Source organism: Elephas maximus, chromosome 10 (assembly GCF_024166365.1).
Source record: "Elephas maximus indicus isolate mEleMax1 chromosome 10, mEleMax1 primary haplotype, whole genome shotgun sequence".
Taxonomy (NCBI): Eukaryota; Metazoa; Chordata; class Mammalia; order Proboscidea; family Elephantidae; genus Elephas; species Elephas maximus.
In genome coordinates, this window is record NC_064828.1 from 59257976 (window position 1) to 59271996 (window position 14021).

Genomic DNA, 14021 nt, shown 5'->3' on the forward strand with positions numbered 1-14021 from the left:
TTGCCATCGAGTCAATTCTGACTCATAGTGACCCTAGAGGACAGAGGAGAACTGCCCCATAGAGTTTCCAATGAGCACCTGGTAGATTCGAACTGCCAACCTCTTGATTAGCAGCCACAGCTCTTAACCATTACGCTGCTAGGATTTGATATATTTATAAAATGTCTTTATTTCTAATTATCCTGTTCTAGTGGAAACCCTGGTAGTGTAGTGGTTAAGTGCTACAGCTGCTAACCAAAAGGTCAGCAGTTCGAATCCACCAGGTGCTCCTTGGAAACTCTATGGAGCAGTTCTACTCTGTCCTGTAGGGTCACTATGAGTCAGAATTGACTCGACAGCATTGGGTTTGGTTTTGGGTTTAATGTTCCTTCGAATAAAAATGAATCAGAAAGTTAACAAAATAATTGTTATACAGTCCAAATAGATGTGAATAAAACTAAGTAATGGATGAAAATGTAAAAGTCTGTTATTAAAACCTGACTGTGTAGTTTGCAGCTATACTTAGCTTTTAATCCTTTTTTGTTTTAATTTTAAGCCCTTTTTTTAACTTACGTTTGCATATTTGTTACTTCCTCTTCTGGTTCATGGCACTTGTAGAAGTTAAACATTAAATAAAATAAACATCCCTCTTTCCAGGCAAGAACAATGTGCATAAGAATTTAATAATTTAAACTATTTCATTACGGTGATTAAGCTACTCTTAACAGGATATAGAATGGTCTAAAATACCTCCAGGGTCTTGTCATTTGCTAAATCTTTTCCTCTCTACTCATTTTAAGAAAAGGAGAATTAATTGCAGATAGTAAATAATTCAGAGAGTTTTCATGAAATGATTGCTTTATAATTTTAATACAACATTATCTAGGACTATATCTCATTTGGAGATTTAGAACTTTAAACTAAATGGATTGTTCCATTATTTAGCAACTCTGGAAATATTTACACCATTTGTATTTTGGGCCTTATAATCCACACTCATTAAAATCCTGCATACAATTACTTCTGTGCTCCTTTAGTCCTTTTGATCATTTACTGTTTAATTGAACACATGAGAAACTGAACAAGGAATATGTGTTTTTAAGATACTGGATTTTGCTTCTCATTAGGATCATCCCTTTCTCATTATTTCATACTCCAAAACTAATAAATGTATATACACACACAGAGGAAAATTCCAGAATTTTTCCAACATAATAAACATCAAAAGAAAGGAAATTTTATGAGAGTATAGAGTTCAAACCTTGAAAAAAGAAGTTTCATAAAAGTCACAATAATTTAACATCATCCCCCTTCATATACTTGGATACTTTCAGATATAAAACTATATGTAACAAGTCTTCAGATGCTCCTAAAATCTAAACAATAAAAACCAGACATGCAAAAAGCATGAAGTATGCAAAATATATACTCTTATTCCACTTATTATCATAACCTTTTTATTCAAAAAATTTATTGAATACCTACAATGTAAATTATATTTTGCTGGTAAAGTAGAAGATAGTACAAGAATATATAAAGCATAGCTTGTTAGCTGCAATGATAGAAATAATTGCTGAGAATGACGTAAACACATATAAATATATGTATATATTTGTCTCTATAATAACTTAGTATTTTATAATCCATATGAGTACTTCTTACATGTATCATGACTAGTTAAGCAAGTTAAGCAAATATACCACCTCATTTTCATAATTAAACATTACTATAGAAATTTGAATGTTTATCATTTTAAAAATATTATTGCAATTCCTACATTATTAGATTTATAGGAATAGGCCCTAGGCAGGCTGGGCCTGCTAACAAGGATTATATGCCTAGAAATTTGACTTTGATTCACTCAGGAATATTCTGGAGTCATTAGCACTTACTTACGCCTGGCGAATGTGCAGACTCAAAACCAGGTTCTTCAGCACAGTTGGGACTGTTGGGAAGGGAGCATCTTGAAATACATGACATCATCTTTACCTAAAAATGGCAAGACCACTGGCATATAGGTGCCCTCCTAAGTACACTGGGAAGTTTGTCTCTGCGCAGAAGTGCTACTAGGTTATATCACGAGTTTTGTGAAGTCACCTTGGACTATAGGTAAATTGCACTTTCTACCTATATTAAAAGAACTAGCCTTTGCCTTTGTCTATTGGTATTTTCAGTAAATTACATCCCTGTTACACTAGTGATAACTGTGTCAATATTCATCATCATCCACTATTACAGGACTGAATTTTAAAATCGTGTGCTGAATTTAGCATTTTCTAAAGAACTTATTAAGAAGTAGGAAGAAAAAGGAAACTTATTTCACCAATAGAATTCTAGAAAAAAAAAGACATTAGTATAATTTATGGGGAGTGGAGATCCTGGGCTTTATTTCAAAACTCTCTATAGAGCCACTGGTTCCACAGCTTTTACTTGTATTGGAACGTCCTCAGACCGGTGTGAGCTGAGTGAAAACTAACTGCCCTAGTAACTTCAGGAATGATGAAGCTTTGTGCATAAATCCTGAGGGAGCTCAGAATCCTGTGCTTCCCAGCAAGACTGACATGTTTCAAATTACATCAAATTCCTGTGTGGTGACTTGAGGGTGTCCCTTATTTTTTACAGAATTGAAGAGTGCCTTCTCTTTTTCTTTCTTTTCCCTTAAATCTGTATATATATACACACAAATATATATATACATACATACACACATATATGTATATATTCATGGTATATATAATACGCTCATGGGTAGGAGGTTTGACCCATGAGTATATCACATATACCATGAATATAAAGTCCAGTGAGAAAAAAGAAATACAAACTCCTGAATGAGGCTTGCCACCTAAAATCTCCTTCCTCTGAAAACAAACTGGTAATCTTTCAGAAATTAGGCAAGTTACCTGACATTTGTCTGCAAATACACAAGTCTGCATATTTATAGGACAGATAGCCCGCTTGAAATTTGAGCTTTTATAGAAGATGGGCCCTTGCCCCCTCTTCCTCCCACTCACATACCTCACACCCATATGGACATTTAAGAAAGTCGCTAGTTGCTACATAGTACCAATATAGTCTTTCCTTGTTTTAATTCTTCTTCCAAATGTAAAGTCAGTTAATTCAATCTGCCAACATCCTTATTTCTGATGTAAAAATAAGGACCTTTGGGACTAAATTCTATTATCAATTTTCTGAATTACAGAAGAACCACAGACTAACAATATTCTTTACTGAAGGGTAGAGTTTCATCTAACTCATCTGTTTTCTTGAAGACTTTATTACCAGGTATTTAACAAGTATTATACCAATTAAAATTGACGTCAACACTATTAGGGATTGAACAGATTGTGTTTAGTTTGCTTTCTCTTTTAGTATATCCACACCACCCGGAAGCCACGTTGTTAGTGCATTGTCTAATAATCCAACTCCAGTGACATCGTTAAAATTTCATCAACCCATAAATTTAGGAATTTGGGTATCTTAGTACTAAAAGCAAATATGAAGCACTATGTTTACTTTTTTTTTTTTTTTTTTGGCTAGAACTGTACCAACGATTTCAATAAGAGCAGTTAAAAATTTATCTTATTCAACTTGCACAGTTAAGCAATTATCTGTTAATGAAGTCAGGCAAAAATTCAACACCTAGTATCTGCCTGAATTACCTCTACGTTACTAGATAATTATACAGTCCACTCTTACAACTACAGCTTGAAAAAGGTGGATAATTTGAGCAAAGGACATGCAATTGTCTGAAGTAGAAACACGAACTACGAAAACAAAAGAGAATTATAACCTGAATTAACAATTACTTCCAGTCTCCACTTTGCTTCATTGCACATGGACAGTTTTTAACCATTAGGTTTGTTGATTTGTTGGCATTACCCAACCTCATAACACCATTATAATCATCACATACATTCTAATATGATTCTATTAGTATGTATCAGCTCAAGTAAAAAGTAGATTTAGAGAAAATTATAGTTTAAATTGGGTAGCAGTAAAGTAGAAATATTTCATCTTAATCCAGTGCTAAAAATTTACTTATTTTACTAGTAGAAGAGATGTATCATTTTTGCCTTTACCCCTGAATAGAAACACATAGAAAGAGAATTTACTTACACTGCACAATGAGCTGCACCAATGCTTCCCTGGGCTTCACGTTAAATCCATTGTACTGGCTGGTCTGACATCTGTATGTTCCTGACATTTCTCTAGATACATTCACAATCCTCAGTGTTCCATCATAACTCTCTGTTTGCATTGACCCATCAGGCATTGCGACTTCTTTATCCGCTCTAGACCAAAGGATGATCGGTTTAGGTTTTCCAGTTACTTGGCATTGCAGTTCTATTGTGTCTCCTTCTCTGGTGACCAAAGGTGATTTTTCCTGTGGAACAGTCAGATTGGGTGGAACTTGAAATGGGAAAAAGAAAATTTTTCAAGGTTAGTATAAACTGGTAAAGCGTATTCAAACACAGAAAATCATAAGGAAATAATTTCTGCTGGTTGAAGAAACGTGACAATTCAGATGACAAAAACTATAGAGACCTTGGGAATAAATGGCACATACCCTCACTTAAAATATTTCTGAATTATTTTGATAGAATGCTCCCAAAAGAGGACTTTAAACATTAACACAATAAATAAGGCATTAAATTGGAAATTGAATGGTCAGGATAAGAACAAGTTACTCAATGGCTTGTCATTATCAGCCATTAACAGGGACTTTTTTTTTTTTTTTTTAGCACTTGCATTTCACAGAAGAATGATCCTGCTTGCTGAGAATAGGACTTAGTTTTTCAGTCTTTTGCTTCCTGTGCTGTTATCACTTACCCAAGAATGCCATAAGAAAGGGTAAGAGACGATGTAGGCTTGGAAGGCACAGTAAACGCAAGTAACAGAAGAGGGAAAAAGAAAAACCTCTCACATAAAATCAGAAGTTTTGGCTCTCGTTTAAAAACTGTTGCCAATGTCTAAAGTTTAGAGTTTGTTACCTCCCTAATGGGAATGGGTTGAAACAACTGACTATAATGCTACGCTCTTTGGCAATTCACAGTCTTCTTCTCTTTTGAACTTCTACAAATATTTTGATATTTGAATATGATGCAATTTAATTTTAAATATTTTGAGGTTATTGTAAATAGTTTGTCATGATGTCATTGGTACTATCAAAATAATATTAAATTATTTAAAATATATTTCACTTAATTTAAGAATTGGAATTTTCTCAGGTAAAGCTAATTTCTGAAAGGACATTTATGAGAAAATTAGATTCATTTTACTGGAACTTTACTGTACTGGAATATATTCATGTTAGGATTTATTGAGTAACTTGATAAGAGGAAGTACATAATGATTTTTCTTACAAACATTATCATCTGTTTCATTTGAAGACTTTTATTTTTTAAACAAATGTATATGAGTTCAAATGGACATTTCCCCAAGAACACTTATCAAAAAATGTGGGCTAAATTAAAATGCCAAAAATAAGAATAACCAGAAACATATGCATAATTCCTTCCCTCTGATAAATGTCATATGCTCCCTTTTGAGGTAGCACTACATATGAATGAAACGGCAAAGTTTTAATCTTCCTTCTAGCATTACAGTGCTCTGGTGTCCACATATAAATATACAAATTATTTTCAAAATTATTTTTTGACTAATGCTGAAATGTTGTTTCTCTAAATTACACATAGGGAAAAATAAATTCAAGTCCCAAGTGATATGAGAATTAATTATCTTGCTATTCAAATATCTTCATGTCCACTTTCTCATTTAATATTTTCGTTGATGAAGCCCTGGTGACATAATCGTTAAGAGCTCTGCTGCTAACCAAAAGGTCGGTAGTTTGCACTACTCAGGGCCTCTGCAGGAGAGAGAACGGGCAGTCTGTTCCCGTAAAGATTAAAAAAAATCCTATAGGGATGTTATACTCTGTCACATGGGGTTACTATGAGTAGGAACTGACTCAATGGTACCTAAGAACAGCAGCAACTTCTTAGAAAAAAATAATATAGAACTAGTTATATAATGCATAACATCTTAGAATTTAAAAAATATGAAACTGTAGTGAGTATCTTCTTAAAGCAGATGTACACATTGTGAGAATTGTCAGTAACAAAATGTATGCTCAAAAATGGTTGCATTTTAAAAACATAAATGATTTAGGTAAATAATTTCTTCTTGTACAAGATGATGGTTCAATTCTAAGTCTCAGCTTGTAACAATAGATTTGGAATGAAGTAGAAATATTTATTCACCCTTCTTGAAAAAAGAAGGTAGAATAGCAATGACCTCGACATTTAACATTTATTATGTCCATAAGAGCTTGTCTGCTAACCGAACGATTGGCAGTTTGAATCCACCAGACACTCCTCAGAAACCCTACGGGGCAGTTCTACTTTGTCCTACAGTGACCCTATGAGTCAGAATCCACTGGACAGGAACTTTTTTTTTTCTTATGTAAGAAGCATCATAGAAATTTCATTTTATTTATTTTCCTTGATGATTCTGTGTATCAAATATTTAATATTACAATCTAACAAAAGAGAACATTTAGAATGAGGTTAAACACTTTGTCTCAGATTATATTATTAATAACAGTAGAAACAGAATTCAAATTGAGGCCTATTTATAGCAGATAGTCAATGCAGCCTCTGGGTGGCACAAATGGTTAAATGCTGGACTACTAATGGAAAGGCTGACAGTTCAAAACCACCCAGAGATGCCTCAGAAGTAAGGCCTGGCAATCTGCTTTTAAAAGGTCATGGCCTTGAAAACCCTATGGAACAGTTCTATTCTACTCATGGGGTCGCCATGAGTCAGAATCCACTTGATGGCAACTAACAACATCTGTCAATGTACAGACATGATCCCTGAAACAGACTTCAATAAACTCTGGTATCTGTAATGAAGAACATGAGTTATGACTGGACTCTCATCCTCATGACTTCTCTGCTCCCATGAGTAAATTTTTCTGCCCACTTCATGGTCGTTTTTCAGGGGCAATCCAAAAGGGTTGAGGTAGAAATGGCACGTATTTTGCTAATTATCATATATACACATGTGTAAAAAACAAAACCAAACCCAGTGCCGTCGAGTCGATTCTGACTTATAGCGACCCTATAGGACAGAGTAGAACTGCCCTGTAGAGTTTCCAAGGAGCACCTGGCAGATTTGAACGGCCGACCCTTTGGTTAGCAGCAGTGGCACTTAACCACTATGCCACCAGGGTTTCCATATACATGTATATGATAAAAAACCAAACCCATTGCCATCAAGTTGATTCCAAATCATAGCAGCCCTATTGAACAGAGTAGAACTGCCCCATAGGATTCCAAGGAGCAGCTGATGGATTTGAACTACCAACCATTTTGTTAGCAGCTGAGCTCTTAACCATTGCCACCATGTACGTGCACCTAGTATTCTATCTGGAACATAATAGCAACTCAGTAAAACATTTTACACTGGATTACACATTAAAACAGCTTGGCAGTTGGGCAAGAGAAAGAGACCTATATGTGGAAAACTCAGGGAAAAGAAAGCCTAAAAGAACTATATCAAAACACTAGCAGTGGTTCTCTCTGAGTGTGGGATTATTGGTAAATTTTCTTGGTAGACTTTCCTTCGTTTTCCACTCTTCTACAACAGGTACATTGCATATTAGCATATTAAAGGCTCCAATAACCCCAGAGAAACGTAAAATATTTCAATCTACTTTACAAAACTTATTGAATGAAAACTTCCCCATTTTTAGTGATACAGATATATCCTTGAAAATGGTATTCTGGACAGCAGAGTATAAGAGATGCTCCCCTTGAGTTGCCCAAGCTTGTAACATTCATTTACTTGCATTTTCACCAACTAGTGAACCTCTGTGCCCTTGAACAAACATTTCCTCTTTCTGTTCCAAATGTATTGCCCTTGTTATCTTCTAGCTCCTCCCCTCCACAAATACACCTGCCCCATCTGCAAAGACTCAGCTCAAATGTTATCACTTTTGTGATAACATTACTGATCCCAGGCTGAGTTGATTAATCCCTCTTCTTGACCACATATCACATTGTTTACACATTTAGCTATACTTGCTGCTTCTCCCATGTTTATCTTCCTAACCAGACAGTCAGCTTCTAGAGGATATAGAATGCCATATTCATTTCTCTATCTCTATAGCCTAGTGCAAGAAGCCCTGGTGGTGCAGTGGTTAAGCACTCGGCTGCTAACCGAAAGATCAGCGGTCTTAATCCACCAGCCACTCCATGGGATAAAGATGTGGCAGTCTGCTTTCATAAAGATTACAGCTTTGGAAACCCTATGCGTCAGTTTTAGTCTGTCCTATAGGGTCCCTATGAGTCAATCAACTCGATGGCAATGGGTTTTTGGTTTTATAGCCTAGCGCACTGCCTGGAAGAGCAGGAAGCTGTGAAATAATTAAGGAATCAAGGAAGATAAGAGCTATGAATATGATAGATAATAGAAATAAATGTCATACTGTATTTTACAGAAATAATGCACATCTATGTTTACAACAAATGTAGGAGCATTATTTGCATAAAAATACGGTAGATGTAAATTGTGCACATTTTAGAACAAAACTGATAAATATATACTGAATTAATTAAAAAATTTTTAGCTCATACGAGAGTAGCAGTATCTTCTGCAAAATATATTCATTAAGCTAGTATAGATTTCAGACACAGTAGATACTAAGATTTGTGTGGGTATGTAGAAAGTCAAGAATGTATTCCAGTATTCCTTTTTTTTCTCTTTTCATTTAAAGATTTGGATATATAGTTGTAAAGTAAAAAAAAAAAAAAAAACTAGGCAATTTGAGGACCTGTCATTTAATGTTGTCATGATGGTTTTTATGCCCTTTCTCTGACCAGAATAATTTTTTTCTTAAAATGTCAAGTCTCACAATGAAAACTTATCAAATTAAGCAGAAAAATTTGAAATGTCTGCACCTTGTGAGATCCACATTTATTCATAAGGGACTTGGTAGGAAAAAAAATGTTTCTCCTAATAAAAACACAAAGATACATTCTCTGACATATAGTCTACATGCCAGCTTAATTCTGGTTTTTCTTGTCTGAAATGCTACTGCAGGAGATGCTATAATCTGAGCAACCTGAAAAAGATATGACACAAATTTCTCATTCCAAAAGCAAATAAATAGGCAAACAATTTGAACGAATTGGCTTTCTGTCAACTCTTCCATCACTGTATCAGAGACTGTTAAAATAAAACAAGCACAGAAAATGCAAATGGTTTCATTTCTTCATTGGGAGAGAAGCTGAGGAAATTTAATCTTTAGTTTTTACTCTGAAAAGGACTGGTTTATTTCCTTACTCAAAACAACACATCGGAAGGTTAATTCATTTAATTATGTGGGAAAATATCATGGTGTCTGAAATAAAAGTATTAGAATATGTTTTTTTTATGATTTTGGTAGTTTGAAATATATATTTAGAATATAATTTAACAGTAGATATTGAAATAAAACATATTTCTTCTAATTTGAAAATAATAAATTAAGTAATAAGTATAATTTTATCTAGAAAAACAACCAAAGTCATTATTTTTGAGAATCTTAAAGTAAATATGACACTAATTGCATAATACTTGAATTTTGGGGAAAAATAGTTTATAACAGATGCCTATGTTTTGGTGTAGAATACACAATCTATATTTAAAACTTAAATGAATAAGATTTCAAAGAAATGGCATGTTCATGAAAGCGACCCTAAAAGTCCAGAATTCAAGAATTTTGAGGCTGACCAGATCTATTTAAATGAAAGTAAAAAAAGAAAGACTAAAATAGTGAAATTGTAGACATAACTATAGGCAGTCCCTGAATTATGAACAAGTTCCATTCCAAAGTCTGTTTTTAAGTTGCATTTGTACGTAAATTGAGACAGTTTGGTATAGTTCATATCTAATATCAGTTGGTCAAATTCTGTGATAGTGTATAGTATACAGTGTACCCTTCTCTGCATAAGGAAACCCTGGTGACATAGTGGTTAAGAGCTACAGCTGCTAACCAAAAGGTCAGCAGTTTGAATCTACCTTGGAAACTGTATGAGGTAGTTCTACTTTGTCCTATAGGGTTGCTATGCATAAAAAGCCTTAAAGAAACACTTCCAGATACATTAAAACATCTTTAACATAATAATACAGTAATAATAATGTTTTGATGTGCATTGTAAAGTAACGCCCATTTGTTATGACAAACTATTGCACCTTGAATTTTTGATAAACTAGGCTTTATAGGGGCTGGGTGGTACAATGGTTAAGAGCTATGGTTGCCAACCAAAAGGTCAGCAGTTTGAGTCCACCAGCCTCTCCTTGGAAACCCTATGGGGCAGTTCTACTCCATCCTATAGGGTCGCTATGAGTAGGAATCAACTCCACAGCAATGGATTTTTTTTTTTTCTTTTTTGGGTTTGGTTTGTAACTACAGGTTGTATGTAAATCAGACGTTCATAACTGGGGGACTGCCTGTAATCAAAAAGAAACAAAACTACAAATCTATTGTGTCTGTGTAATTTTACCTTTAAAAACAATAGGTCGATTGAAACATTTTTTACTATATACTTGATTTGAGTTTCAGTCTTGGTGGTCTAGTGACTGACAATCTGAAGTATACAACAGCCCTATATCAGAATACATATGATTAAAGGAAAAACATTCTGTTGCCCTTGAGTGTTCTCAGTGTCCACATCAGGAATTCTCAATCACGTCTTTACTAACCCCTTACAGGTTAGCTTCACATGCATGAGGCACACACATGGATCTACTTAGATTTTGAGAAATCACAAAATAATTTTACATGGAAGCAAACAATGAAATCATCTGTAACTGCAACAATTATCAATGGCACGTCAGTAATGACGCATCACAATGGACGTAAGCAAAAGTAAGATAGGCCACAGAGTGAGATTGTCAGCATGCTTGGTGTCACTTCACCATTTCTCTTCCTCTCAAAAAAAGGATATTCAATGTAAGTGACAAGGATGTTATTACTGTAATTTATATTTTAAAAACCTTCATACACCATTATTAGAAATAGTCTAAACACTACACATGTTACAGCTGATTTGAATGTAACACTAATCTTGAAAATAATTGCCTTAATACACAAAACTTATAAGACTGTGATGCTTTGTGGTCATTAGAAAATGTTTATATGATAATACAAGGCAAATTCAAGAATTTCCTTCAATTTAAAAATAAATTCAACTAGTAGGCTTGACCTATTTTCAATCTGTGGAATAATAGTGCGTCAATTAAAAAAAAAAAAAACAGCTTTAGAAAGGTGCACTTGAAACTTGTTCACAACAGAAGAAATCCAACAGGCTAAAGATTTCCAATGGACCTGTGGATGTTTGCTTCGTTTTAGAGACCATGTCTGATAATCTACAGTGTTCGATGAAAGGCAGCAACACCACAGCTCATTCCTCATTAAAGGCATAAGGATTGCCATCAAATACTTACTGGAAATACTTCCTGGTTTGTGAAAACATAGGAGATATTATATACAGCACCTAGATTTGCAGTTGTTTTTAAATTATGGAGAACTTCCCTGATTTAATGATATACTGTATAGCTGTACTTTCTTCTGGATTCTCTTCCTCCTTATAAATGAATTGTTAAGATATAATTGACTAACAGCTTTCTTCTAAAAAACATCTTGCCATTTTTTACTTACTCTTTCTTAAAAACCATGTCACTCTACAATTCAAATACCTTCAAATAACCTCCATTTTCCAGAATAGAAAGTCTAAATCACATCACCTGTTTTCCAATGTATCTGTCAAAACTTATTAAGCCACAATGCTTCTGTAAAAAGCTCTCCATTCAATTTAAGCTGGTCTTTTGCTTTGTTTGACATACTTGAAGCTTTCCCAACTCCTTGAATTCCCTCTTTCCAGCCAGGAATGGCTTTGTCCATCACCATACCCATTCATGGAAACCCTGGTGGTTTAGTGGTTAAGCACTGTGGCTGCTAACAAGTTCAAATCCACCAGGCACTCCTTAGAAACCCTATAAGGCAGTTCTAGTCTGTCATATAGGGTTGTGATGAGTTTTTTTTTTTGTTTTTGTTTTTTTTTAATATACCCATTCAATGATCCCTCATTCTTTAAGGATCAGCTTAAGTTCCCTGTTCTCTTAAGTCTTCCCTGACTCTGTATCATCTATATCTCTTCCACTTCTCTGAATTACAGAGTGTCCAGTTCATTCTATATATGTCTTTACAAGATGCACGTTCTTTTATAAACTCACTAAAAAACTTTTTTTCTTTTTTACTGAGTTTATAGATGTAGCTAAAACAGTCTGAGGTCAGTACCAGGTTTCTATTTTCTCAATATCTCCTCCACCATGAGAAATTTTAAAGTATTTTAGGAGTGCTTATCAAATTCTTGACTGATTGATGGAGCACCAATCAAGGTTACTAAGTAACCAAAGTAAGAAAACTATTGATGAGTAATCACCTCTGATTATCCCAGGCTTAAGTATGCAGTGTGATAATTTCAAAATCATTTGCATACATGAACTCTCTTCTCTTTTTAGTTAAAAATACATTAAAAAATTAATAAGTTTTTATAATGTTAGCATTTCTACTAGATTTTGATTTGGTGACAGTAATGATACAGCGAGGTAACCATAACTTATTAAAATATTGGAAGCATTTGTTAATACTGAGTACTTTGTCCATGTTATGGCTTTCCTCCATTAGCAGTAAAGAAAATTCTAGTGACTGTACAAAAGAATATCCACATGGATCCATCTTCCAAGACTTGTACTGCTTACCTTCTTCTGGGTAAATCATATATGAAACAGGCACTTATTTATAAATTTGTCCTCATACCAGGTGGCAAGCCTACTGCTTTAGTCCATAATATGCATAAGCATAAGTGAATGTTTTATCTGGGAATAAAAAAATTGCCTTTTTTTCCCACTGATTCACACTTGTAAGTACCTCAACCATAATAGATCAGGAGATGCTAATAACACATGACTGACAATATTTTAAAGCCCAGCAATAGAGCAGGAAGAAAATACATATTAAAAAGAAACATAATGGTATAATACCACGGCATTGGCATTTGGAAATTTTAAGGGGAATTGATGCTTATATTTGAAAGAGTTGGGGGGAAATCCTATTAGAATGGAATTCTTAGTTATTTGAAAATGTATGGGGTGAGGCAGGATCCTACCAAGGAGCAACTCTGACAGGTTTGATACTGGAGGATGGAGGACATGCGGTGCCATTCAGTCAGGAGCACAGGTTTGGCAGGCAACAGTTGTGGCTGTTCCAACTTCCCTCTCCCAGCAGGTGTTGCTATGGCACAAGAATAGTCTCTGAGGGATTCAGTAGGACACAAAGTGTAAGATGAAAGAACAAAGTAGAAAATCGTTCTCTGTGTGGCATTTATATTTTTCATCTACACAAACTACACGACCAGTTGCATATAAACCCAGGTTCTATTCCTGCTCTGTCACGAACAGATGGATGAATGGGACCTCAGGATCTGGCTGCTGGGAAACTATCTGGCTAAATTTTCAGGTGTCTTGAAGTGTTACAATCTTTACATAATCTGGTCCTAACTTGAGCGTATACTAAAATATTTTTCAGAATCATTACAAATAAATTCCTATTAACAAGAGAATTTTCTACTGACCTATTTGGGCAAAACATGGAAGTATATCTTTTTCTTCTTAAGCCTTTCTTCCCTGGCTTATTGTATGTGTTTCTCTTGCATTGAAATATATAAAGTGATAGTCACTAATTAGATATGTAAAGTCTCACATGTAGAAAACTCACCTTTTAAAACAACTAAATAAACAAAAGAATGATATTTCTGCTTGCCAGTGACTCAAATTATCTTAAAATGTTAACAAGCAAGAAATATGGACTAGACCGAGAATGCTGGATGAAATATGGGCTGTGGAAAAGAAGCATTTGTTTGCTACTTCTGTAATAAGAAGGGGATATTATGAGTCAAAGCACTAAATAAGGTTATAAGATATTTAATTACTGA

The 14021-nt window shown here is 34.5% G+C and overlaps 1 protein-coding gene across 1 annotated transcript in view; it reads right to left on the reverse strand.

The window, feature by feature from the left end:
* Positions 1-14021, reverse strand: part of MDGA2 (MAM domain containing glycosylphosphatidylinositol anchor 2) — a 943396-nt gene that overhangs the window by 209243 nt on the left and 720132 nt on the right. The window contains exon 8 of the mRNA XM_049897699.1: positions 4096-4389. Coding sequence (XP_049753656.1) covers positions 4096-4389 — 294 coding nt within the window. The remainder of the gene's footprint in view (positions 1-4095; positions 4390-14021) is intronic.